This window comes from Vanellus vanellus (assembly GCF_965231255.1).
Source record: "Vanellus vanellus genome assembly, chromosome: 24".
NCBI lineage: Eukaryota > Metazoa > Chordata > Aves > Charadriiformes > Charadriidae > Vanellus > Vanellus vanellus.
Window position 1 is genome coordinate 1,701,068 of NC_138929.1, and position 27,749 is coordinate 1,728,816.

The 27,749-nt window shown below is 47.2% G+C and overlaps 1 protein-coding gene across 1 annotated transcript; it reads left to right on the forward strand.

The window, feature by feature from the left end:
* Positions 1-391: 391 nt before the first annotated feature.
* On the forward strand, positions 392-27,442 carry FBXL20 (F-box and leucine rich repeat protein 20; the record flags this gene model as incomplete). The annotated part of the gene is made up of 14 exons (XM_082494813.1): positions 392-453; positions 8,282-8,336; positions 10,762-10,836; positions 13,239-13,333; positions 13,784-13,852; positions 14,033-14,128; positions 15,437-15,563; positions 17,602-17,676; positions 19,267-19,397; positions 20,840-20,900; positions 21,439-21,483; positions 22,838-22,894; positions 23,661-23,873; positions 24,759-27,442. The coding sequence occupies 14 exons, from the start codon at positions 392-394 to the stop codon at positions 24,864-24,866; spliced, it is 1,269 nt and encodes a 422-aa protein (XP_082350939.1). The 3' UTR covers positions 24,867-27,442.
* Between the last annotated feature and the right edge of the window lie 307 nt (positions 27,443-27,749).

A 27,749-nucleotide genomic window follows, 5' to 3' on the forward strand; every position in this document is an offset into this window, starting at 1 on the left:
GTGTACCTGCGCAGAACTGTGGCACAGATGGAACCCCGTAGTAACGCTGCGGGTGATGCCTTCCTATAGTCAGTGCCAGCCCGCGAGTACCCCCGATCATCGTTTACTTTAATAGATAAATTAAAAATCTCAGTTTATATTTAATCTATCAATCCACAGAGCATTCTCGGGCTGCTTTTTAAACTGTATTGGATGTAATATCCTGTCCAACTACGGTCCAGTCCAGGAGTTTGAAAGCTTGAGCCCAAAGTTTATCTTGTGAGAATTTATTGGGCCAGATGTCTCTCCGAAATGGCCTCGTTAACCGGCAGCGTCTTCCCTCGAGTAAAGTAGGTTTTGTTTACTTAATGAAAATATATGGCTAAAATGTTTAAATTGTTTTTGTTTACAGATGTTCTCAAACAATGATGAAGCTGTGATCAACAAAAAACTTCCAAAAGAGCTGCTCCTTCGGTAAGCCTTCTTCCAGTTTGTAAGCTCGGAGACCGTGTTGTGTGCTGTTATTTGCAGCCAGGAGCCGATTTTGCTGGTGTGCTCATAAATCAGGAGCTTGGATTGGGTCACTTATAAAGCCATAGACAAACAGAAGCAGATCAAAGGTCTGCATCAGCAGCAGTTTATGCGAAATATTATTAGGTTTTGGTTTTTTAAATGTTAAATTAATTTCCTGGTTGCCTGTTTTGTAGATGGAAGAGCTAAGGACTAAATAAGTCCTTAATGAAAATGAATGGTAAGTAGAGGCTAATGTGTAGAATAGGATTCTGCCTGTCCTTAGTGTTCCGTTTTAAAAAAAACTTAGTTCCTCTGCTCCAGCAATGCTTGAGCAGACTTTGTCCTGTTCCTCGTCAATAAGAGACAGATGCTGAGCACCTGGCAGGATGGTCCTGCTGGCAACGATCAAACAGGTCAGACTTGGTGGATCCTGGTAGACAGCTCTGCCCTCTCCCTACGCTGCCCTTCCACGTGCACACGCATATCTGCCTTTTGAAGTTTGCCTTCCCCGGCGCAGGAGTAGTATGATGATGTGTGTGTGCGATTGTACCTCAGTTGTCATAGTTTGGCATTTTGAAGTAAAGTCATGTTCATCAGTGCTTTAAGCCGAGACGCTAGACTGGAAACGGTGAAGGCAGTTGCAGCCTTACATTATTAATATGAACAAAATTCTTACACCACAAGAAACTGTGTAGTGCTGTCAACATTTAACGGCAATAAAAATTCTGGGGAGAGGAGCTCTGACACAGGCAACTGCTTCTAGCTCACATGTGAAACAAAGTGAATAGAAAAACAAGTCTGACTTTTTTTTTTGACTGCACTGCCTCCTCTGTTCTCTGTAATGGTATCTCCAATCTGATTTGGTTTCTTTATTCCGGTATTATTCATCCAAAAGCAAGATGTATGGCTTCTAAAGCCCTCCTTGCCAGTAATGTGGGTATTTGGGGTTTGAGCCTGCTATGCAGGGAAGTGATTGTCTGTGTTGTACAAAGATTGCTCTAAAAATCTGCATCGGGTAGCTGGGAGAGATGAGCAACCTGTGGGAGGAGCGGGATGGAGTCACAAACACAATGGGATGCCCTGGCCTGGATAAACTTATGCAGTTTTTTTGCAGGTGGTGGCGGTTGTCCTCCCTCAGCACTTGCCCTGAACCGTTGGTATAGAGGTGTTGCAGCAAAAGGGGAATTTGAAGAGTGAGAAAAGTGTCTCTCTGGGGTTTCTGAGAGGAGATTCTTTTACTGGTGGGAGCAAGTAGGTGCTGTTGTTGCAGATGCAACAAAACCAGGATTTGCCCTTGTGGTAAGGTGAAGAGACACAGGTAGGCTGGGGACAGGTTGGGAAGAGCTCTGACACGTGAGGTAGGGCGTGTGTGTGGCGTAGGGGAAGCGGGGAATCTGGTAGGGAGGAGAGGCTGGGGGATGGAATTTAACTGAGATTTTGCATGGGCTTCAGGGGCAGAGGCGTGTGGTCGCTGGGCTCCCGAGGAGCAGGACCTTGACTAGAGCATGGGTGAGCTTTCCTGCAGGTTGGTCACAGTGGGACCAATAAGCACATCTGGGGCCGTAGGAGGTAGCTGGTGTGGAGGAACGTTACTAGGCAATTGGAGAAGGATTTGTGGTGAGTAGGAGGGAAGGTCCTGCACCAGGCAGGGAGTTTCATCAGTACAAGCCACAGCGTGGCTGAGGTTTTTTTTAGCAGTACGCACACTTCTGCCCTGCGGAAATATTTTTCTCTTTTGTGTCTTGATATCGCTAGTCATCCTGACCTGCTGTAGAACAGAGCAAGTGTTACGGATTGTGCGGAACCTAGGAAAAATCAGGAGACAGTTTATAAAAGTTAAAGTTCATAAGTAATGGTTTTGAGAGTTGGAATTCGCTGTTAGCATACTGTGAAGATTGATTAATGTGGATTGACAGTGCTGCCTTTGAAAGAGAAACTTGGATGCATTTATCTGCAGGAATCTCCTGTAAATGAGTGTCACTGTCTACAAGACAAAGACTTATGTGTTTAAGCAGTGCTACTGTGTAATGTCTTGTTCTCTGGTTTGTTCATTCTGCAGATGGCATTGATGCCTCATGTATGTGGTTGCAAAGTGGAAAGCTGTACTTGAGCACAATAAAGAGTAGGAGGGTATAAAAGGGGTGAAGAGCCGCCTTTGTCACAGCCCAAGGTACAGGAATGTGCACCTCCAGTAACACTTTTATCCGGGAGGATGGGGTGGAGGTGTAAAGCGCTCTGGAGGGCTGCCCTCCAAAATCTCTCCTCTAAACCTGTCCGTGCTTCAGCTGTCGTATCATGTTCTGCCCTACCACGTTACTGGTAGCAGTGATGGTGCCCCGCATTTCCCCAAGAGCAGGACTCCAAACAAAGCTGTCCTGCGGCATGTGGCTAGAGAGATCAGCTGATGGGTCACAAATCCTTGTCCTGAAACTTTTGTAGCTGCTTCAGCTTTGTCTGCTGCCAGCTGAGTTTCCAGGAGCTCACTCACACCTTTATATGTGAATATACCTTTACACAGTTTAAAATGATCCAAACCAGCAAAAAGCGGAGTTCTGTTCACCACCCTTGTTTCTTCACGGCTGCCAGCTTTGCTTCGGCCAGCGTCTGGCTCAGTGACTCTGCAGGGTGGGTTCATGGTCCACATGGGTTCTGGCTGTGGTCGCTCCCCCAAAAGGGGCGTCATGTCCCTGTTTCCCTGTGCTGGCATTAATGATGCCCTGTTGAAAAGGTGCATTCATTCTTTGAGGACCGCCTGCCAGTCGCTTCTTGTCCGCAAGCCAAACCCTGGCCACAAGCTTGGATTTTCTGTGGCAGTGGTGGTCTCTGCTGGTTTCCTGAAGAAGGTTTACCCTCGGCGTGACGTGGGGCTGCTGAGCAGCTTACGCTTGGCAGGGGGAAGCGGACGGGTTGCAGGAATTCATCTTTCCCTTATTGGTTCATGGGCAGGTCAAGCAGTTTTCAATTCTCTGCTGGCGTAAGCGGCTTTTACTCCATGCCACCTCCTGCTGCCTGCTAGCCCCTTGTCAGCACATCCACTCGCTGACACTGGCTTTGCCATCTGACCTTCAAGCCCCACTTGATTTATTCCTTGGGAGCTTGGGTTCCACTCGGGACAGCGAAGGGACAGAGCGCGTGGGGGACTGGTGGGTTGGCAGCAAAGTTGTCGTTTCTCTCCTCCCGGCCAGCCCGTCGGTGTAAAATGGGTATGGAGCAGAATTTAACTTGATTGGTGGGTTGCTGACATAAATTGGTGTTGATAATTTTAGAAGGCTAAAGGTCTAAGCTAGCTCACCTCAAAGCCTGCAGCATCCAGGGATTTCATTAGAGTCTTGACCCTAATCTAATTAGAGCGGCAGTGGGAAAGTGAGGAGTCCTAGAAAACCCTGAGTGGATTAAGAGGTTGAAACCTGAAAAGTGCTCTAACTGCAGAGTGGTTTAGCTAAATTGCCCTGTGCTGGACTGTCCAGGCAAAGTCCTAAACATAGTTACTTTGTGAGGAAATAATTTAATCTGCTGCAATACCAGACTTGTTTTAATTCCTGTTTGGAATACTCAGTCTGCCTTCACCTGTCATCACTGTTTGATGATAAAGTTATTGGTGTGGATTATTTTCTTATTGTCAACTCTGAAGAGTAAAAAGACCGATGTACGAGTACAGCAGTCAGCTGTGAGCAAAACAGGACACATCCTGTGTGCTGGATGTGACAAACATCCCGGCTACGTGTCTTTTGATCTATTAAGGCAGAATCAGGAAAGCCGTTATTCAAGTAGTACTGTTCAGCCTGCTGCTACTTGCTCTTCTCTGCTTTCGTTCACCAGATAAACTGAATCTGACCAGAGTGGCAGATGTTTTCTAAGGATTTGGTGTTTTGGAGCAATTCCAGAAGGAATGGTCCCTCTGTCACTGAGCGAGGGTCTGGAGCTGACTGGCTAAGCTGCATACGACTTTCCTGTCAGCCCAGTACGTTTCCTCATTGTCAAGTCCAGTTTTAATTGAGCCATCGGGTAATAGCAAGAATACATATTATTTCAAGTGAACATACAGATTACCTTTGCTTTATTTTAGACTGTGCAGATTGCTGAAAAAAGATGCAGCATTTATGGCCCGTACTGTTCTGCTGTTGGAAGATGACGTCTGCTCAATCGTTGCGTAGCCACATGGGCAGCTTGTTTGTGGGGTTTGGGGTTGGTTTAAATGTTCCCCAACAGCTCCTCGGAGAATAAAAAGCCTGTCCTCGGGGCTGCGCTGGAAAACTTGGCTTGGGTCATTGTGTCTGCGAGACGTTAACTGTGCTCCTGCTGTTCTCTCCAGTTCATGAGGAGGGTTGTAGTTGGAGCCAATTCCGAAACGGCCAAAATGCACAACAGAGTAGTGACTGCTGCTGAAAGAGGGATTTTTGCAGTCTGGTTCTGCTGAGTCATAGGCTAATGTTCTTGAACAAATGCAAGTGCAGTTCAGAAAACACTGGAAAATGCTCTTGAGCTTTTCAGAGCCAAAGTCTCCAAGTTAGCGAGGGAACTCCTGGCGAAGCTCAGCAGCGTGAACCTCGGAGGTGAGAGGGGTGAGTGTTTTGCTGCGTTGACATCCCTTTGACTGCGTGGGTAGACTGGGAAGGGAGGAGCAGGAAACCAAAAAGAATTTGGCCAAGACCTAATAGCCCTGATAGAGGGATGAGGTGGTTATTAATAGCCTGGGATTTCCATGGAGCAAGCCATTTTAATGAAAATATAGAAAGCTCACGTAGTTATTGACCTAGCCGCTGTTCCCATGGAGTTTGGTATTTTCTTCCTCCTATGATGAGAATCTAGGGTGAAAGTAAGAATTTTCCCTAGCTTCTATCATTTCCCCAGGCTTTCCTTGTATTGTTGTGCATTGACATTGTGCTAAATAAATCCTCAGTGCTCGCACACATGCATGAATAAATGGCATTTAATTCGAGGGGAAGGCTTGTCTACAAGCAGTTGAAAGCAAGTATGGAGCTGCTTCTGAAATCCAGCAGTGGGTTCCCAAAACAGTATTATGGCAGAACGCATATTAGCTCTTTTTCAGACCTCATAACTGTGTATATCTCGGCATGTCACTGTAAGTTTTGTCTCGTGATGAGATACATGAGCAACAGATGAGAAGTATCTTGAACCAAACTCCTTGAATCTGTGAGTGGTTTTGGGCAGTGTAGAAACACAGGAGAGCATGTGGCTGTTTATTCTGCTGTATCCTGACTTAACTGAATATTTGACCGTTAAGCTACGTGGTATCTGTGAGCGTCTGTGTCTTGATAAATGATCTCCATTCATCCTCTATCGATAACATCTTTTTCTCCTCTTCCACCGACACTGATGTTTCCAAAGTGCTTTTTATATACCTGCCAGTGAAGAAAGCTTGGTCATGTGGTGGATGTATCATCATCTCAGCCTTGCTTGTGTCCTCTCCTAAGATTTGAAAACCTGGGATTTGCTACCTGTATATAACACTGCACAAATGCATGGGTGTTGGTGAAGGTGTGTGGCGCACATTAACGTGCGTACAAAACCTGGTGTCAGCAGCAAAAGCCGGGCTAACCCCTCATCTCTAGGACCAAGTGCAGTTTACCTGTGACGCACACGTTTGTTCGTTGTTCTCAGCACCTCTTCCCCCAGCTTTGTCAGTATCTGCGCTATTTATTCAAATGTATTCTTTGTATTTATCTGGGGGAGATGAGTTCATGATACAGCTTGGTGGTTGTTTATATGAGTTTCAGTAGCGCAGTAGTACGGGGTGTTTAAGTTTGTAAGTCACACAAAAAGAACGTGCTGCCAGCAATGTCGTCTCCTTTGTAAGTCTCTTCCAGCACAGGCGGGTCTGCTGCGAATGCAGGAAAGCTCATGTAATGTCCCCCCTAAGCCCACTGTCTTGTGGGGAGATGCCTCAAGCGCTGCGGGTATCCAAAGGATTGCTCGTCTGGGCAGCCACTGCTCTCTTGAGAAAGTCTGGAGATTTTTTGGAACAGTGGAGATCTGTTTGTTCTCAGAATTTCTCCTGGACAAACCGCACTTCATCTGATGAGAGTATTTTATAAAATAAGGTATAGCATTGGGACAAAATTGCTTGCCCTGAATCTCCAATACTTGTGTTTTCTCGTAGTCAAACATTTGTATTATCTTTGCAAAAACATTTCATCCTATGGTTTTATAACTGCTAGCAAAGAGAAGGAGACCTGACTGTCTTTCTGCTGCCCACTTGGCCTTCTCTGGTTTGTGGCATGTGATTGTTTGAATAACTATAAACCAATGTGTGATGGCAGCCCAGAAGGCCAACCGCATCCCGGGCTGCGTCCCCCGCAGCGTGGCCAGCGGGGCGAGGGGGGGATTGTGCCCCTCTGCTGCGCTCGGGGGAGACCCCCCCGCAGTGCCGCCTCCAGCTCGGGGGGTCCCCGCAGCAGAAGGACACGGAGCTGTTGGAGCGGGGCCAGAGGGGGCCCCGGAGATGCTGGGAGGGCTGGAGCCCCTCTGCTGGGAGGACGGGCTGGGAGGGGTGGGGGGGGTCAGCCTGGAGAAGAGAAGGCTCCGGGGAGACCTCAGAGCCCCTTCCACTGCCTAAAGGGGCTCCAGGAGAGCTGGGGAGGGACTCTGGATCAGGGAGGGGAGCCATGGGATGAGGGGGAATGGTTTGACACTGACAGAGGGGAGACTGAGATGAGATATTGGGAAGAAATTCTTTGCTGTGCGGGCGGTGAGCCCCTGGCGCAGGGTGCCCCGAGAAGCTGTGGTGCCCCATCCCTGGAGGTGGTCAAGGCCGGGTTGGACAGGGCTGGGAGCAACCTGGGCTGGGGGGAGGTGGCCCTGCCCAGGGCAGGGGGTGGCACTGGATGATCTTCAAAGTCCCTTCCAACCTAAACCCTTCTGTGATTCTATGAAATAACCATATTGATAAAATGGTACGGATTTGGGAGCTTTAAATGGGCGTGGTACTTCCTGCATTCACAGATGGGGTGTATATGCCTGAGCTAAAAGTGTGGGTGTCTTAGCCCAGTATGGCATTGCAAAGTATTACTGCCTAATTCCTTTATCCCAATAAATAGGACAGCAACACCGGGGTGTTGGCCTGAACACTTGGGTGCGCCCTGGCAGGAGAATGACATACCACAGAGGGGTGACCGCATCGCCTTAATCCTAAACGCGTCTCTGCTGCGTGCTGTACCGGCACAATCGGACACAACACCCGGCTTTGCAGTGTTGCAGAGCGAAATACTCCTCCTACCTCTGTGTTAACGACACTTCATATTTAGCACGGCTGTGTGAAAAAGAAGAAGTAATCCACGCACCGAAACTGGGCCGTCACGTTGCTTTGATCTATTAACTGTTAATTATGACACTGTCTGCTTTGGAGAGCCGTTGCTAAAGGTGTTGGGTTTGTTGAGCAGAGGCGCTGGGCGCAGCGATGCTCCCGTGTCAGACAGGAGCCAAAGCAGCCCGGCGCGGCCGTTTGCTCTGCCATGCCCTGACTTAGCTGAACGTTTGACCGTTAAGCTACGCAATACCCGTAAGTGTGTGTTTCGATGAATAGTTGTTCCGTTTGCTGTCAGTAAATACTACAAGGTGCGAGATTAATATTTCCCAGCGGCTCAGTATCTGTGTTTTGCTTTCATTTGTTAACTGCTAGGTCTGCGCTTCTTTTCACAGTTCAGCTTTCAACTGAATTACAAAGAAGTTTTGCTGTCTCCAGTCCTTTTTTTTTTTCCCCCTTTGTTTTCTGTGTTCTCTTTGTTTTAAATGTAGATGACCAATAAGGTATCTCTTATTTCTGTTACAGAATTTTCTCCTTCCTGGATGTGGTCACTCTGTGTCGTTGTGCTCAAGTTTCCAGGGTAAGAACCTTCCTCCTTGCTGGTGGGTTTTAACAGTTGATTGGATTTGGGTGACAATCCGCTCGCTCCAGCCTTCCCCAGTGTGTCAAACCGGGAGGATTTGTACCAGGGAGCTTTGTGCAACTCAACTATTGTTAATTAGCGTCCTGTATTAACGCCGCAATACCAGAAACTTCTGATGGCACCAGTGAAAGGGGACTCAAAGCTCGAATTCCATTTTGCCGGTGTCCCAGGCCCCGAGCGGGGTACGCAGGGGAGGTGGCTGACTCGTGCCCAAGAGCTCTCCCCTCAGCCGGGGTTTGCGCAGGAGCCCGCGCTGATGAAATTACCAAACTTGCCTTCTTGTGGGGTTTTTTTTTGGTGGAGATACAGAAATTTTGATTCACAAAGATGCTACACAGTCAATGAGCATTTACTTTCCGACTTGGATGCAGTTGATGTGAGCGTGGGGAAAAAAACCCAAGTGTTTTGTTTAGGGTTGGTTTTTTTCCTTAAGTAGCTCATAATTTTGTGGGCTTCAGCTAATGAAATCCAGCCTGGATGATTCACTTGGGAAAATTCCTTCAACTGCAGGTCCGGTTATCTAGAGCTACCAGACCTGTTGAGAAGCTTTATCCTGCCGGTATCTAATAAGAGACACAGATGAAGCGTTACTACCGCCAGAGTGGAAAGTCGGTTACGCAGGGAGGTGTTTGTAGTGGTGTGTTCACCGTACTGGCAGAGCTGATGCTGAGTGACGCCTGTACAAAACTAATCAATCTTTGGTTCAGAATTGAAAACGTAACTTGTTTCACTACTCAGAGTACATAAGAATAAAAAAAGACTGTGCTTAAGCATTTTTAATTGCATTTCAAAAATACCCTGTGTGATGTCTAGGCATTATGGTTATCATCCCGTGTTCTCTGAATAACATAGGTCTTCTAGCGAAAGATCTTCCAGCTGAAATCCGCTGCTCCAGCAGAACCGTGTTGACCAAAATGCCGACATAGATACTTGCCGATGTCAAGGTGTACCCTCATTTCTGTTGCTTGCTCCCGTTTACACAATCCACAAAGCATCGGAGAACACACTAGTCATTGTGTGACACAGCATATGTTGTAAAGGACTAAAGTGTCCGCACAGAGCTACGGAAAGGCTGTATGTAATGTCCCTTACGTTATGCTGTGTAATAACTCGCATTCGCTGATGCATTTCTCTTCCACTGGAGCTATTGCTTATCTCATGGTGATGACCAGACCTTCAAACAGATATCAGCAATGAGATTTAAAGTGCAGAAAACAAATGCTTAGAATTCTGTCAGCTGCTGTCAGTCTATACGTGGCTTGCACAAGAACCAGCGTGTTGTGATGGAGGTGTAGCTTAGTGCATGTAATAGACGTAGTATAAAAATATGCCTATATACATGCACTCTTTCGTAATGAGGGACTCATGGTTATTATGAGATCTAGTTGAAGTTTTAATTACATAATCAAAGTAAACAAGTATAGTACTGTGTTGACAACCCCCTTGGTTCAATAAGGGCAGAGTTATTCATGTTCAGTTCCTGGTTCTCATTTGTAGCATGAGCCATATGAGACTGCTTGTTTGTTAAAAAAAAACAAAACAAAAAAACAACAAAAAAAAAACAACCAACCAAAAAAATATAAAACCAGCAAAACAAAAATAACCACTTAAGTCAGAGGTAGTAAACACTGTCATTCTGGCAGTGGTGCGCAGGTCTCGGGTGAGAGCAGGACGCTTTATCTGGACAGTTTACAAAGCTTTGAATTTCTCCGTCTGTGGGACGCGGCCCCCCCGTGCTCCAAACTGTGGAACTGCCTTGAACACCTCTTTCTGCTGGAGGCGAGAGAGACGGTGTGCAGGATGACAGCCTCACCCACCGCTTACGGGATCTCGCCGCACAGTCCTCCGTCCCAGCGCCACCGAGTCCTCCGCGCCCTCAGACTAGCGTCACTTCTCTCGTCAGCGTAGGTGCCTGGCGTAGGGTCCCCTCCGGGACTCGCCCCTCTCCTGGTACCCTTCATCTCTGTGTTGGTCCCGCTAGCATCCTTTAAAGGCGGTGGTTTAGCTGGTGATGCTGCAGAGGGGCTTAGATTCCAGCCAGGACCGTGAAGACGCCCGCACTCCAGCTCCTCTCCCGGGCTCAGCATCTCCGCCTCCCGCGGGAGCAGCAGTGGCGGGGGCGCCACGGGCTGGGGCGGGGGAGGAGGGCGCCGCGTAGGCGAGGGGACTCTGGTCCGAGCGAGCCGTTCTGGTAACTGCACAGTTTTCCTTGTTGGCTGTAACTACGTGTTGCTTTAACGTCTGAGACAGAATGTTGTTTCTGAAAGGAACAAACTGTAACTAGGTCCCCACTGGCGTTTTTGGTTTTGTTTTTTTTTTTTTTCATATTAACAACACATTTACATTTTTTCCCCCGATAAAGGCATGGAATGTTCTGGCCCTGGATGGCAGTAACTGGCAGCGAATTGACCTGTTTGATTTCCAGAGGGACATTGAGGTATAATTAAGTGACATACAAACCCATTTTTCTTGTTAAAATGTAATTACAGCCTAGAATGGATTAATACTCCCAGCGTAACCCTTTTTACCTTCCCTGGAGATAGAAATCATTAATTTCAGTTCTTCTTAGCTTCAGGGAGTCTTTAAAGTCTTGGCAATCCATTCAGCTTTTGAAAATGGACAGAATTACATATCTGTATCAAGACTTAAAGGTAGTAGTAGAAGGAAAGTATTTTTGTGTGTGTTCTGAAAACAGAAATAAGCGGAATTGGTATGTTCTTGTGGAAAGCCACTGCTTCTGTAGAGCAGAATTTAGGCTGCTTTTCCTTTCACTCAAATGTTAACGTGGCACTGACCTAACCATTAGGAGTGAATGTCTTTTGAAACATGGCCTGCAATATGTCTATCCTTTCCTGTCTGTCTTTAATGTCAGAAATTGAAATTGGAAGCGATTCAGGGGGACGAGGTCAAAATTGGTCCTAAAAGAAACGGAAATGTTTCGTTGTAGCTGTTCTAAATCTGTTGCTGTGGACAACGCGGCACTGGTAGGAATGGATGCTGTTGTCATGCTGTTCTGAAAATTCAAATTACATTAATCAGGATAAGAGACAAAAAAAAAAACCCTTAAATTTCTTATCAGAATGTTATATCCTCTTTGAAACGCGTGGGAGGAGGGAGATAGGCAGTGTATCGTTTTAACTCGTTGTAGACAGAGGCATCAACCAGATGATGACTGAAGATTCACACCTTGTGGGAAATACACACATTATTTGTGGAGGAAAGAGTTAAAATAATCTCTGTCTGCCAGCTGTGTATCTGAGCAGCTGAGACACAGGGCTAGAGGAACAGGCGCGTGACCCTGCGGCTTCTGCGTGCTTGCAGGGCTCTGAGTGGCCTGAGACTTCTTGAAGGAAGTAAATGGTGTGGGTTTTTTTCATTCTTGATAACAAACACTTTATCTCTTAACGTGCCTTGGAAGTTCTGGACCCATATAATTATTTACGTTCATCGAGGTAGAGCACAGTTATCGGTGGTGCCCGGTCCGTGGAGGTAGCGGGGACGTGGGCAGAGCTCCCGGCCCTGCTGCTGGCGTGGTCGGCGCAGGAGGGAGAGAGGCAGCAGTGCCGTGAAGGCAAACTAGGCTTGTCTCCCTCTTGGGTGTTCTGTGCATGGTTTTAATGTCTCCTTGTTCTCTAACGCCGCTCTATACATCAAACACATGTTCTCGCATAAGCACAGACTTCCCCTTTTAAAACAAAACGCTTGAATATGTTGTAGCTAACCTAAAAGTACCTGCTAGGCTTTCTCATGTCCTAAATGTTGTTTGCTTTAAAGGAATGTAAATCCATCAGTTGATGTAAATTCTATATATAAGCCTGTGTGGATCCTCTGATTCAAGCGTATGAATTCATAGGCTTGCTAGAGGAATTGCAAAACCAGACAGACTGTTTCAGATTTTCCAGCCCTTCTACAGGGACGCGCAGGTCGCGCTTCAGTCCGGGCAGCGCTCCGGCAGCTGCTCCCGTAGCCCCCACAGCAAGTGGCCAGATGTCACCGGGACCTCGCGCAGAGATCTAGTTAAGCTGGTGTCCCTTTTCTGATTGGGGTATTATTTTCTACCGAGCCTGGTGCTTGGTTGGTTTTGGGTTTTGTTTTTTTTTTTTTTTTTTTGACCGGAGAAAGATTATAGAAGACTCTCTTCATCACAGTAGAGGTCTTAAATGCCAGAACCAAGTGACGTTCCTATTCTGTGATGAACAACCATGTAGACTAAAGTAGAGGGGAAGAGGTTTGAATTTCTGGACACTGATACAAATATTCTTGCAACGGTTTTTGCACTTCATTCAAAGTGAGAAATAGCTGGGTAGGTGCTAGCTTGCAGTGGGGTCTCTGGAGGATTACAAATTTGAAGTTAAAAAGCATTTTTCTAGCTTTCTCGAACGCAAATTTTTTAGTCCCTCTTTCTGTGAGAATAAAACTGATGGGCTGGTTCTGCCTCATCTCTATTCTGAATGGAAATTGAAGGATATCCATTTATAGTCCATTGACTGTACTTGTAAATCTTCCTGCCCGCGTGGCAGCAATGGCATTGCCTCTTTCATCCTCCTCCGGTAGTTGCATCGGTGTCCGGGAGCTCTGAACGGGAGGAAGTTCGGTCGTTAGCCTGAGCTCGCTTACTCTGGCTTTAGGTAATTGTTCCTTGTCTCTCCATCTTCAGAAGCTGAATAATTCTCCCTCTCCCTGCCTTAAATTACTGTCATGGCATTTTTTTGTTTTGTTTTCTTAGCACTGTTTTACCTAGAATAACAAACTGTTGTTAATCCACAAAATTTTAAATTCAACTTTTTGAATGCTGATGTCGCTTTTGGATTTTAATGTAGTTCTTTCTGTCTCCGACAGGGCCGAGTAGTTGAGAATATTTCTAAAAGATGTGGGGGTTTCTTGCGGAAGTTAAGCCTGCGTGGCTGTCTAGGAGTCGGAGACAATGCATTAAGGTAGTAGTACGCCTTCTTTCCGCTCTTAAGCGTGACATAAAGAATGATTCTGTTTCTACAACCACAGAGGATTGGAATAATTTATGAACACTTTGGAACTGAGATCTTTAGTCTGTGTGTCTAACTTAAAATGTTGAGAGCAGCAACGTATAAGCCTTTTTGATTTATCATTTTTTAGCTTCGCGCAGTAGCCATTTTTCTCAATTCTCATTAAAATAATGCCAGCTGCTACTACAGGCGAAGTAGAAATTAGTGCTGTTGCAAACTTTTGCCTTTAGGCTGGGAAATCCCAAGGCAAGATATGGGGCAGCAAATTATTTTATTTACTTATTAATTTTGCATGAGACAGTTTTGTAAATTTGAATCTGATGGTAGAGATAAAACAAATGCTGTAAAACATCTGGAAATCTATTGCCTGAAAAATACTCTTGTTTTCCCTTTTCTTTAAAGGACATTTGCACAGAACTGCAGAAATATCGAAGTGTTGAACCTAAATGGCTGTACCAAGATCACAGATGCGTGAGTACCATTCTCAGCTGTTTGCCCTGTCCCCCCCTTTCCCGTGTGCTCCACGTTATATTCTCCGTCTCCGTTTTAAGGGAACGGGCTTGTGCATGCGGTAGGTAATATAACACACGTCGTATGAAAGGTATTTGAATAAACCTGTTGCATGAATGTGTCTTGTATGTTCTCTTTCAGTACGTGTACCAGCCTCAGTAAGTTCTGCTCGAAACTCAGGCACCTTGATTTGGCTTCCTGCACGTCAATAACCAACCTGTCCCTGAAAGCGCTGAGGTAGGAGCCAGCGCCGTTGCCTTTTGCCGGTTGATTCCGGGTAGTGTGACCCACCATTGCCCTGGGTCTCGCGTGCCCCGGAGGAGGCTGGCATGGTGTGGGGTCTAACTCTGGTTGGAATTCGGGCGTTCAGAGCTCAACATCCACGCGTTAGGGCTCCTGGTTTGCAGACAGAGGAGGAGGACTCAGTAAAAGCTGCCCTCGACCTTGTTTGTGTCCATCCTGGTGGTTATTAGCAGTTAAAGAACAACTTTATTCTGTTAAAGACTTGGAGTTGGGATTTTGGGGGAGACAGAGGTCTTAGTCTGCCTTTTTAAAATGCTCATTTACTAACAGTCAGCTTCTTCATTAAGTGTACCGGTGTGTCCTTAGCAATTGTTTACATAGCTAGAAGGTGAGCACCAGCATGTGACTGTCTGTCTTTTTAAACTACTTAGGAGACCTAGAACTGCTTAAATCTGCTAAATGGAATTGCCAAGTAATCTAGAAAAGGAAGGGACAGACAGACATTGGTGGGAAGATATTGGGACAGAGAAAAGGAGGCAAAAATAACAATAAAGGTAACAATAGAGGCCAAGCTATTATTAAAAAAAAATAGTAATCAAATGATATACCAGTGGACTAAAAGAAAATACAGGAAGGCTGTGTCACGGAGAAAAAAAAATACTGGAGGGTGAATCTAGACACCAGAAGAAAACATGGATTTGAAATAACAAATGAACAATTAAATTATTTTTGTAGCTACATTAAAATACTTTGAGCCTGGTTTTTCCTTCCCTTGAAGGGTCTTCATCCTTGGCTCTGATTTCACCCGGTCAGATATGTGCTGCAGCTGCCTTAAATACACGATAGTATGTATATCTCTTCCTAATTACAAATTGTACTCCAGTGTTACTCCTACTGGCAGCTATTTGCAAATGCGAAGTTACACCCGGAAGGTGAGAAGCAGCATGGCAGGAGCCCACCCTGTTCTGGGTTTGGCTGTATTCAGATCCAGAAAGGCCATAAACAGTGTCTGTGCTTGAATAGGAGCTGAGAGGTGTCCGAAATGGAGTAATCGGTCATCTTTTACCCTACTAATACGCTGCTTTAGAGCTCCTGATACTGCCTCTGGAGAGCTCTTCGCATCTGGAGATGATGTTTGACAGAAGCGTTCCCGGGGGAGGGGAGGGGGGAGGTGGGGGCTGTGGGGGTAATCTGTGCCCACGTGGGTTCCAGAAACGGGAACTTCCTCGATTCTGGCTTGAAGCAGGATTTCTTTCCAAAACAAAACCAAGTTTCCCCACGCTTTTCCTTTCACCTCCAAAGTGAGGGATGCCCGCTGCTGGAACAGCTGAACATCTCCTGGTGTGACCAAGTGACTAAGGATGGGATCCAGGCTCTGGTGAGAGGCTGCGGTGGACTCAAAGCTCTGTTTCTGAAGGGCTGCACGCAGGTACGGCTCTACGGAGAGGGCGCAAATTGAATAACAACAGCTGGCGTGTTTCTGCTGTAACTGAAAGTATGGGGACAAAGTATTGTGGATTTTTCTATTTCCAGAAATGTTACGTTACTGAAATTGCTCACAATCTGTCTGTTGGAGATTAACTGCTTTTATTGAAATTCTTTAATAGCTTTGAGCTCAGCATGAATAGCGGGACAGCGAACAAATTGCATATCTAGCTGTAGGATCATTCTTCATTTTTTTTCCCCCATTGGGAACACGTTGAGCAAACTTTTTTTTAAAGAGGAGATAACTCTGTTATTGATGCCTAGACCCATCCGTCTCTGAAGGCTCAGAAAATTTTAGAAAGCGTGACAGTACTTTCATCTGCGCTGGTGATAGAATTTCCTCTATGTATCATTTGGATCTTCTAGTTAGTCGAAGAGATTCACGGTGGATGTGAGTCCTTGCAAAGGCATCTCTGCGGCCGGTCAGGAACACAGTACTATTCCCTCGAGCGTATCGTATAGCTCTTGAGCTCTGACAGAGTATTTTGAAGAGGCTGCAGAAACTGTGGTGTTTGTACTTTGGCATATATAGATGGTGCACTCAATGGGACAGCTGAAAGGTTTTGGTTTTTTCTCCCCCTTGTTGTACTTCTTGATCTTTCTTCACTGTCTTACCTGCTGAATCATTGAAAAGTTTAAGTTAAATACTTCCCTGTATTACAACTTTACTAAGGAGTTATATCAATTATGAACTGGGGAGCATCAGCCTTGAGCTTTATTCTTTTAAGGAGACCGAGCTCCTGGCAGAGCTGTTTCACAAAGAATGTGGGGACTAATTATTTTGCTGAAGTGGGCTGGGGTCTCTTTAATGCAGACACATAGGCTAGAAAGGGGCAAATGTGCATCTCGGAATCATGTCCTTGAAAAAGAAAAGTAAAGCTGACCTTGCAGCAGTGGGAACCTGTGACCCAGAGACTCCCGAGAGTTTAAGAGCCTCAAGGTAGACCTGGAAAATGATCCCTGATCCGTTAGGTCCTTGTACCCACACATTGACAGCACTCACTTGGTTTGGATTTAGCTTTTTTTTTTTTTCTTGGGAGTAGGGATTCCCTAAACATGAGTCAATAAGTGCCGTTTCCATCTGCTATGTATAGATAAACAGCTATATGTTTTTATTTTGCAAAAAGCGTATTTCCCATGTGCATGGGCACAGAAAGTCCTGAAAGGTTACGATGATGAGCAGAGCAGTAATACGCCGGTTACTGCACGAAGCAGTAGTACCCTTGCGTGCACAAGAAAGCCCAGCTGTAAGGGCTGCAGTCAGTAGTGCCTCTAAATTTATGCTACTGTTGGATTTTTAATACGTGAGATGGGTATACATGGCTGTAAAAATGACTTGATTAAAGATATAACAATCTCAGCCTATTTTGAGAATTCAGGTCATAGAAACAGCTTGAGTTTCTAGTAATTTATGGAGTCGTGAGTAATATTGATGGCAATACATCCTTGTTATCAATTACTTGCCATCTGTTCTTATAGATTTAAGAATAGCAGGTTTTTTAGTACCAGAAAGCAACCTGGATATGTTTGTGCTCCTCACATTGAAATAAGACTTTTTTTTTTTAAGTTCCAGTATTGCAATATAAAAATAGTGCTACTTACAGGCCCTCACTAGTGAAGCATTTCCTTAATTCCTTTAAATAGTTTCTGATTTCACAACTTGGCTGTTAATTATGCATGTTTGACCAGATCAGCTTTTCTTTAAATCAGTAACTTAGTGTTGTGAGTCTTTGAACTCTGTTCCTGAGATGGCTTAAAAAAAAAAAAAATAACAAAAAAAACCCACACCCCAAAAAAACACACAAGAAAACCCCCAAACCAAGAAGGCATGCGCTTATTGCTGTGTATGTTGACTGCAGCACATTGCCCTCCTCCCCCATAGGTATCCAAACCACAGGTGCTTTATTGTTCTCAAAGCTTGATTTTTGAAGATTGCTTCAAGCATTAACAGGTTGCTTCAGTCTCTAAATTTTTCTTTCCAGCTTGAGGATGAAGCTCTGAAATACATTGGTGCACATTGTCCCGAACTGGTGACGTTAAACCTTCAAACATGCTTAGTAAGTAAAGCTTCCTATGATTTCCCAGCTCAGCCGGCATTGTGCGTGCAGAGGCCGTCTCTAAGCAGAACCGTGCAGAATGTGCTCCATCCCAGAAACGTCATCGTCTGCGCAGACAGGGGCAATTGTAAATTTACGAGTCTTTTAAAAATAGTTGATGAAACCCAGCTTTTTTGGTAGCATTCAGTAATGTTGAATAAGCCCCCGAAACGGTGTCGTAGCATTCGCTTTGTCAGAACTGTTTGTCTCTTTGCCCTGCCCACGGGGCTCCTCAGCGCCTTTACAGGACTAGCTGGAAAAATTCCTTCCGTGGGGCTGGAGCGCTGGTGCGGCGATGTAGCCGGGCGGTTCCTCTGGTCTCTATGAAACTGAACAAAGAAGTGCAGCTTCCCTGCAAAGAAGGGCTCTAACGTTCTGCAGGGCCAAAAATGTATATTTATGCCAAAATATATATATATATATATATTATGGGCATCTTTAAGGAGTAGCTTTACCAGTTCCTGGGCTGGCTAGAGACTGGTGCCCATCCAGCTGGGACTGGGTGCTGGCGAGGGAGGAGCTGGACTGCGGGCAAGCTCCAGACCTGCCCTGGCATCTAGGGGAGAGGCAAACGGGCGGAAGGGAGAAGAAAACTAATAAGGCTCTTGATCGCTGTAACTGCAAACGCCACGTTCTGCTCAGTTTCTATTTGATCTCCCCCCGGCGAGGGCGTACCGGCCCACAGCCTTGCTCTTTGTGATTTCAAAAGTTCGGCGCCGGTCCCTCGCTTGGTGCTTTTCTGTGGGAATTGAGCCCGGCGGCTGCTGAAAATCCGGAACCCAAGAACTGAGCGAGGTTTAACCTCTGTCACGCACAGCCTCTGCCGCCGATTGTCCCTTTTCCCCTCGTCCCGCTGCCTGCGTCGCTCGGGATCCCGTGGGGCTCCTCGGCACGGCCGCGCCGAGCGCCGGCCCTGTGCGCTCTTGCTGGTGTGGGGAAACATCTGGAGCAGCTTTGTGCACTGCTGCCATGCCAGAGCGAAGCACGTGGGGCTGGACATGCCCCATGTGGCCAGGGACGCAGCGGGTCGGTGGAGCTGCCGTGCCACGGGGCGAATTTAACGTGATTTTGGGCTGTACACCTGTCTCTCGCGGTTCGGGGTTTGGTCCCAATCCACTGAAGTGTATTTTTAAAAGGCTGTTTGTGAAAACAACCTGCTGCTTATTCTGTGGGTAGCTCTGCCTCTTTGGTGCTCTCTTCTCTTGAGTTTGGGCCAAGAAGGTCTTTACAAGCCAGAGCTGCCGAGGAGGGCAGGAGACCGAGCCTGGGCCTGCTGCTGCCGTGCCTTCCTCCATCGCTCACATGGCCCAAGCTCAGAAACGTTTCCCTGCACGTGGAATCACGTTCCGAACGTTTACGAGTGGCTTCAGTGTGGCTTATCCCGTTTCAGCTGCTCCAGTGAAATATTTGAATGCATTTTTGGGTTGAAAGAAGCATAACTTGGCCTCGGTTGAGTGCCTGGTTGGAAGTCTGAGGAGGAAAAGTTTGCGGTGCCTTGCGCCTCCACCTGCGCTGTTACGGCTTGTGATGTTGTTATTGTTTTTCTTGTAGCAAATAACAGATGATGGTCTCATTACAATATGCAGAGGATGCCACAAGTTACAGTCCTTGTGTGCTTCAGGCTGCTCCAACATCACAGATGCCATCTTGAATGCCCTGGGACAGAACTGCCCGAGGCTTAGGTAAGTTCTCGCAGCGGAGTTCCCCGAGCTCCGGCGACCCCGTTGCGTGTTGAGCAAAGGATCTGGATGTCACGGTCATGTGATATTTGAGCTGCTTTGGACTCCGAAGGTCTTTCTGAAAGTGTGCTGCTTCTCGCTGAGCTTTTTCCCAGGCGTTTGCTGTGGGATGACCGTAGTTGTACCCAAACTTCTGGTTTCTAAACTTGTGTGAGTAAAACAGCGGTAAAAGAGCTCGGTGCGGTGGTGGCGTTTGCTGCCAATAGACTCGCTTAGTCGCGGTCTCCTTTTACACCATTGTGTATTTGCGTTTGTTCTCTTATGAAAACCAGTCGAGGTTAGATTACTTCGGTATTGAGAACTGAAAAGACATTTAAACAACATTGTTTCCTCTTGACATGTGATATTAACAGGGTTTGCATGATGACTTTTTAGCAGATGGAATTTGTGCTAACTCTCGCTCTGCTCGACAGAGTGGGCTTCCAGCGACATCTCTGCCGGTGCTTGCTTTTTTTTATCACTATTTTTTAAGACTTTTTTTATTAGGACAAGTTTTGTCAGGAAGACTTCACTATAACTCAAAAAATGGCCAGGTGCAGAGAGAAGAGACAGTTTTATTATCTGACATCTGTAGCAGCTGAGTGGCCTGCTTTAAATGGCATAAAATATGTGTGGTTTTTTTTTTTTTTTTTCCCCTGGAAGACAACTGTTTTCTGGGATAAACTCATTTAAAGAATTAGGGGTACAAAGTGCAGCGTACAAGTGTATGGAAACAGGAAGGTAAAACGTGGTTTGGGTTCCAGATGGTTTCTGTGTTTATGTTCAGCTGCAGCTTTACAGTATTAAGCTCTGTACAGTAAAATGCGTAAAGCACTTCAGAGAAGTTGGCTTTCTTTTTCTAGAAAGGTAAATAAATATGTTAATATTGTGAAGCAAACCTCTAGAGCTGCGGTAACTCTCTGCCAGAAAGTTTGTTTCTGCTGTCACAGGAGCAAGCAGTTCGCCTCTTAGAAGACTTCAGACTCTCCTATTGTGGCATTAAATATTTACTCTCTATGGCTCCTCTGCCAGGCTGTCGCCCGTTACGCCCGGTGTCACGGCGGGGTCTGTGGTTTGGGTGGAAACCAGAGGAGATCACTCGGGGAGGTTGTAGAGCGTCGAGCAGTGAAGGTTTTTAGAGCACCTCAGTCCAACACTTGTCAGATTAGACCTCCCCGCCTCGTGGCGGGGCCGGACTGGATGACCCTCGGCGTTCCCTTGTAGCCTGACTTCTTTTTCTCTGACCTACACTCAGGTATAGAGGGTGGATGCCCTGTGCAAATTACCCTCTCAGAGAGCACAGCCTAAACCGGGTCAAACTTTTCTGGGTTGCTGGAAGCTTTTAATGAAACGCTCTGAAAAGCAAAATGACTCCACCATGGTTATTATAAATTCTTTCTGTGCAGAATATTAGAAGTTGCAAGGTGTTCTCAACTAACAGACGTGGGCTTTACCACTCTAGCTAGGGTAAGTGCTCCTTGCCACTTTTTCATCAAGTATCTTTGCTTTCTTTTCATGATAGATGTGAACAAACAGTAATTTTCTCTTGAATGTAGATTTCTGTAATGCTTTTATGCTCCACGTTTGAGTGGAATCTAAGTTACAAAAATCAGGTTGTTTGTAATCTTTGGCGTTGTCCCGACCCGCGCACCTGGGAGGGTGTGCGTCCAAACCGCACGAGGTGTTAAATGCTGGGGAGTTATAAACTTTACTCTTTGTTTTTCTAGATTAATCTGTGTTGTGTACAAGTGACCCTGAATTTAACTACCTTTACTTTCTATGAATAAAAACAGCCTCTGTGCCTTTAAATGAGTGAAACTGGTAGATTTCCTTTACAATACTGGGTGCTGCTGGTAAAGAAGCAGCAAACTTTCCTTCCAGTCGTGATGTTTCGTGGAGGAAAACCTTCATTTTCAAAAATAACTGTTTTTATTGTAGTTTTGTTTATATTTGCTGCCTGGACTTTGCACTTAGTTTGTGTGTTTGGTCTTCTGTTTGTTCCCAGAACTGCCATGAGCTTGAAAAAATGGACCTGGAAGAGTGCGTCCAGGTAAGAGGTGCCGCCTCTGGCTGTTTCGCTTTTAGCGCAGTCACAGCAGTGGGGAAAGATGGTGAAAAAGTAGTAGATTGTCTCCAAATGAGAACCTGAGGATAAGAAAATACTGGTTTTGTAGTTTGATCCTTTGTTGATATTTCATAGTAATGACTGCTGCACTAAATACTAACAAAACCTTTAATAGTGATAGATATGTCCTGAAGGTCAGGTAATAGACGTGCGAGTTGTGACCCTTGACACAAGATCAAGTCCCAGAGTAAGATCTTTTCTCTTAAGGCGAGGGAAGGTTTGTTCTTCATATATCGCTAGAACTGGTGGAAATTACCTCTGGTTTGAAAAAACGTAGCCAGGTGGTTTGAACAGCACTGATTTTTATAGAGGACATGGCAACAACTTGAAATAAAACTGGGGTGCCCGAGCTGCCGTTAGCGCTGGGATGTAAGTTGTTGACTCTCTTATCACCCTGTGCTGCAGCCGTCTTCGTGAGTTTTAAGGGGATCTCTCGTATGTGACTGCACACTGTGCTGTAGGGTGTGTGCCGTAAGCCGAAAGCCGTTTCAGGGTAGCATTTACAGGGAAAATAGTTGAATTCACTGAGGATCCCACAAAAGATCTCTGACCCTAAGGACAGATTGGTAATTGGTTCGGATAAAGACAGTGGAAGTAATAGGATTTTGCTTCCTGCCATGAGAACAGTGTGACCCCAGAATTCTGTATTTCCTGATGTTTACAGGGCAGAAATTCAGGAGATCGCAAGAGGAAATTACAATAGTCCAGACAGGAAGTGATTTAAAGTTAACCCAGAAAAGGAAGAAGAAAAATTGGGCTGTGTCCTTGGACTGACTGCTTTGAACAAAGGCAGCCCAGCGAGTTCCCTTCTGAATGCTTTTAGGTTAGAGAGCCATTGTGTTGAGCCTCTTTTCTTTCTGAAGGATAAAGAGGAACAATTCAGCAATCCACCAGGCTGTTAGAAGGGGATTTGAACACCTCTGGTACTTTCGGACACAAACATTTAGGAGAGGTTGTGATGTTGGAGAGGTTTGCTCACTCGCTTCTCTTAATTGGGAGCTTATTTCATAAGAGCTACTTAAGGAAGTTCAAAAAAACATCAATACTTATGTCTTAACCATCTTTTAGGGATATGAGTTGGTTTCTGTAAGGGAGTGCAACAATCTGTGCATCTGAAATTTGGTCACGCAGGAGATGAGTTCCTGAGGGGCTCAGGAGAGACTGTGGGGAGCGCTGGCATGGATTAGGCAAAAATTTGCAATTTTTCGTTCACTGGGGGGGGAAGTCCTTGTGCAAAGCGCCCAGCATGAAAGGGCTTTTTCTTTTCTCTTTTTTCCAGATAACAGACAGTACGCTAATCCAGCTTTCCATACACTGTCCGCGGCTTCAGGTTCTTGTGAGTATTATAAGTGAGACTTTCAGCATTTTCCTTCTATAAACAAAGGGATTTTCAGCACTGCCTGTGGGGATTTGTCTCTTTGACTTCATGGATGTGTTGTGAAGGCTCGGAAGAATTCAGCGAGAAACTTGACCCTGGAGAACCTATTGTCCCTCCCCTAGTGCTAGCATTAATCGTATGCCAGGCGCCCACGGCTGCCTGGAAATGAGTTGTAGGACACTGGATTCTCCGGGTACCAGCCTCTGGCTGTCCTCAGCACGCCTAGCAGAGTCCGTCCTCAAACCGGGCTGTCCGTCCGTCTGCAGGAGAGGAGACTGCAGCCCGTCTCACCTGTAGCATGGGGCTGGGCAGCGGAGATCTGGAAAGCGCTGTTCCTCTTGGCAACAGTATTCCCTTTCTGGGAATTTGGTCTCGGTCCCCTCTGTGTCCCTGCGTGTACTGCTCTGTTCTCATCATGAGAAAACCTGTCCTGGGAGGTGGGGGGGATGCAGTCGGGGGGTTCTCCTGTGCAGCCGTCCCTTCTGCACGCTGAGCCCCTCAACGGAGCAACAGGCTGATGCCCTCTCCTGGCTCAAGCCCCACTTCCTCCTCGGAATTTTTAAGATGCAGTAAGTAGAGACCTGTCCAAAACACCAGTGTGACAAACCAGTCCGAACCTGTGAAATGCGGGCCATCTTCTCACTTGTCCCCAGCGTCCCCCGGCAGGGTGTTGGCATCTGCTCGCCCATGGCGGGGGCTGCTAACTTGCTGTCTTTGGACGCAGAGTTTGTCCCACTGTGAGCTGATCACGGACGATGGGATTCGTCACTTGGGAAACGGCGCCTGCGCACACGACCGCTTGGAGGTGATCGAGCTGGACAACTGCCCGTTGATCACGGACGCCTCCCTGGAGCACCTGAAAAGCTGCCACAGCTTGGAGAGGATAGAACTGTACGACTGTCAGCAAATCACGCGGGCAGGGATCAAGAGACTCAGGGTAAAAAAAAAAAAAAAAAAAAACCACGGCTAAAGCTGTGACTTGAACAGTTTATCTGGTGGGGAGGAGGGAGGGCTGAGGTTTCAGATGCCTCATGATCTGGTGCTCATTCTTAAAAGTACTGTGAGAACCATAATCTATGAAATGAATAGCTGTCCTGCACTCAGAAGATCGGATGGGGGTGATCGCTGGCTGGTGGGGAGGAGAGGTAATTGCTGTGTTCCCTGAGTAGCAGCCGAAAGGAGCAGAGGAGACCCAGCGTGCCAGTGCCCGTTCTACGAGCGCTCATAGGTGACAGAGCTCTTCTGGCCGTGGGACCGAGAGGTAGTGCCGCAGCGAGTGTGTAGAACGGCACCTCCTCTCAGCTACTTCATACGCTCAGCGTAGATCGTAGTGCACTTTATACTGTCGCTTCCCATATAAATAACTCCAGCTCATCCCGTACAAAGCCGGTGTGTTGCAGGGGAGGCTGCGTGTCCTTGGCTGGGACAGGACCGGGGTGCTCTGAGGTGCTCTGTGTCCCAGTGGTTCCCTCCCCGGTCTATTTCTCCATCCGCAAAAGCGGAGCAATAACACTTTAGTTGCAAAGAGGTGCACCCAGGTAGACGATGTTGTGTGCCCCGTGGTGAGCACAGGGTCAGTGGGGAGGAAAGAACGTCATTTTTTTTTTCTTATTCCCTGTAACTGCTTTCTGGTAACAGAAAGAACTTGCCAATGCACGGCGTGCGGGGAAATCACGCTGGCGACCTGGTAGAGTTCGACTCCCGTCCTTACACGGGCGTTAGTTTGTAGTCTGACGACGCGTGAGCCGGGCCTGTCTGAGCCCCTCTGGTCGCGGCACTGCCACTGCCTTCGTCACTTGACGCGTTGTGTTTGTCTTTTCAGACCCATTTACCCAATATTAAAGTCCATGCCTACTTCGCGCCTGTGACTCCACCTCCTTCGGTCGGGGGCAGCAGACAACGCTTCTGCAGATGTTGCATCATCCTATGACACTGGAAGCGGTCGTCCTCGCGAACTGAGTATTTAATTACACTTGTAGAATTACGGTGGACACCAGTATCTTCAAGGAAAGCGATACCAGTGTCATTTGCAAGGGCCAGTGAGCAGGGCTGTGGTGCCGGGCCCCTGTAGCCACCCATACGCATACATACACGCACCCCACCTCCTCCGGCAAACTGGTGAACTCTGCGGTATGGGAGCCGGAGCCGGAGCTGTGCTGGCTTTTGCTGTAGGTGGATTGGGATAATTCTGAACCATTCCTACTGGGCATGCTCAGATGAAATCACTGCGGTAAGGAGGGGAGGATGTTGCGAACCCAGGATGACTGTTGCTGCTGTTGAGGTTGGAATAGTAACTGAAATCCTTTTGAAGTGGGGAGAGGGGGAGAGGAAGGGAACGTGCTTTAACCCCACATCTCTTCTTGTCCAGACGGGGGGGGGGGGGGGGGGAACCCAACAACAAACCTGAAAAACCCCGACAAGTTTTGTGTCCATTTTTCAGTGAGGGAATGAAACAGCAGCTGTTGTGAGACATGATTTGCTTGTGCTTCTCTGCTTCCCGTTCCCTGCTGGCCACCCTGAGCATGCTCACGTTGAAGGTTCATCTCTTTCTTCTGCGTTCCGTAGCACCCGGCTCGGAGGCTGCCTAGAGTGTTGTGATATAGCTTGAAATCTGTAACGTCAGGCTCAGTTTCCTTACCCTCCCTACATCCTGCTTTTTCTTTCCTTTTTTTTTTTTTGTGTTTTTTTACAGATTTCTAATTCAGTAATTTTTTGAGGTTTACCAAACAAACGTAAATCAATAATTTAAATTAAAAAAAAAATACTTTTTACCATTAGAAGCCTGAGCCTGCAACAGCCTGTTCAGAAGGTTTCTAAGCAGACAGCGAGCTGCACTACAGACTGGGCTCTTGTCGGCTTCTTGGCCCGTTTTTATCAGCCATTGGGTGTCGGAATTTGTTTTGCATTTCAGGTTTTATCCCAGTGACAAGAATATAACTCTTGATAGAGGGGAAAAAGTTATAGTCTCTGTTCCAGTGACTGTAAGCCCGCTGCTCCTCCTGTCCTTTCCCTCCGACCCTTCATCCTACCCCCGAGGAAAAGCAAAGTAGAATGTTTTTTGCCTGTTGCTCTGATGAAGAAGTAATGACTCGCTAAGGAGGCGGGAGGAACAGCGGCCCCCACAACGCGCCCTCCATTAGTGTCGCGTTTTGTAGGCTGAGGCGCGAGCGCTGGGGGATTTTGCTGGCTTTTGCGTCTTCCGCAGGTAAGTGTCTTGCCCCGGAGGAGGAACCGTCCGAAAGCGGTGGGGGTTTGCTGCCTGCCCAGGGCCCTTCCCAGCTGTGGGGGGACGTGTTCGTAGCAGCGGGTTTTGAGGCATTTTGGCCGAGGTGAGCCCGGGTGGTTCCGAGGGGCGTAGGCAGCTCTGAGCGCCCGGTTCCTCCGTGCTGGCGCTTCCAGACGCCCAGTTTGAAGTGTGCGAACAGATGGGCAGACGCCAAGGGCTTAATGGGGCAGAACTTGGTCAAACTCCTTAACAGGTTTGTGGAAGACGAGCTGACGTGTAAGTAACTGTGCTTTTCCTCCTGTCTGCGCCCCGGGACGGAAGGGAGCGCGCGTGTGTGCGGGTGGTTCCCGGCCGCGTGAGGCGGAGGAGCGCATCTGTTCAGCCGTCCCCGCTGCCAGCGGCCGAGGAAGCGGCGCTTCACCTCTGTGCTGAAGGGTCCTGCGGTGGGGGCAGAGCGGGGGGGCAGCAGGAGGAACGGCTGCTTTAGGGTCCCGAGGGCTTGGGGTTTTTTTTTTCTTTTCCCCGGGGGTTTTTGCTTTGAGGACAGGCGGCTGCTTTCCCCCCCCCCCCCCTTACCGCTGCCCGAGCTGTTGAGGCAGGCAGGAGGGGCGCTTAGTACCACCGAAGCTGTACCCCCTCCATCTGCAACTTAAATTTCCCCGACCCAGCTGTATATGCTTAACGAAGTCTTGCAGATGCGCAGTCTGCTGGGAGGAAATCCAGTACGCTGTGGTTAAAAGGATACTGTCAACTCCTTCCCTGTAGAATGCTTTTAATCCGTATATTTATTCAAATCCTCTTTAGCTCTGTGTTTTCTCCCTCTCTCTCTCTCTCCCCTCCTCAACGAGCATGGTCCCCTGCTTCATTTGCAGAACTCCTTTCTCCCATTTTTTCAGGGTGGGCAGAAGAGAACGGCGCTTCCCGCGGTAACGGTGTGGCTGTGACGGGGCAGCGCCCGGCGGGCACAGCGTTTGCACAGCTCTGGGAAAAACACTTGGTTTGGTTTAGTGCTGTGGCAGGGGAGAGCCGCAGTGGGTTTGCGATGCCAGGGAGGTGCTGGCTGACGGATTTCTTTGTAACAGAGCAGAGTTTTCGAGGGAAAACTCGAGCGTACAGAACCCAAAGCATTTTATTATTTTTAATTTTTCTTTTCCAAACAGGGTGACAGCATTAAGGTAGCTCAAACTACTTGACAGTGTCCTTTTAAGTCAATTATCCGTCTTCAAATGGACTCTTCCTTATGTTTGTATTTATAAATACCAATAAACACCATTTTCCAAGCCGTGTCTTATAGAGGAATACCTTTTGTAGAGGGAAAAAAAATCCTTCTGCGCGCGCAGCGGTGTACCCATGCGGGCTGCAGTTGGGAATGCCGCTGCTGCGGGGTGAGTTACTGGCCCTGGGTTTGATCTGGTGGCCACAGAGGGCATCGAGCACTGGGATTAAGGGCCCGTCACTTAGAGGACTGTCTGTACTGAGGGGTAAGTGCTGCGAAACAGTGGCTCTGGTGGGAAGTTCAGTGAGGAGCAAGCCCCGGCTGCATCTCAACTCGACTTACAGGCTCCCGCCTGGTGCCTAACGCAGCTC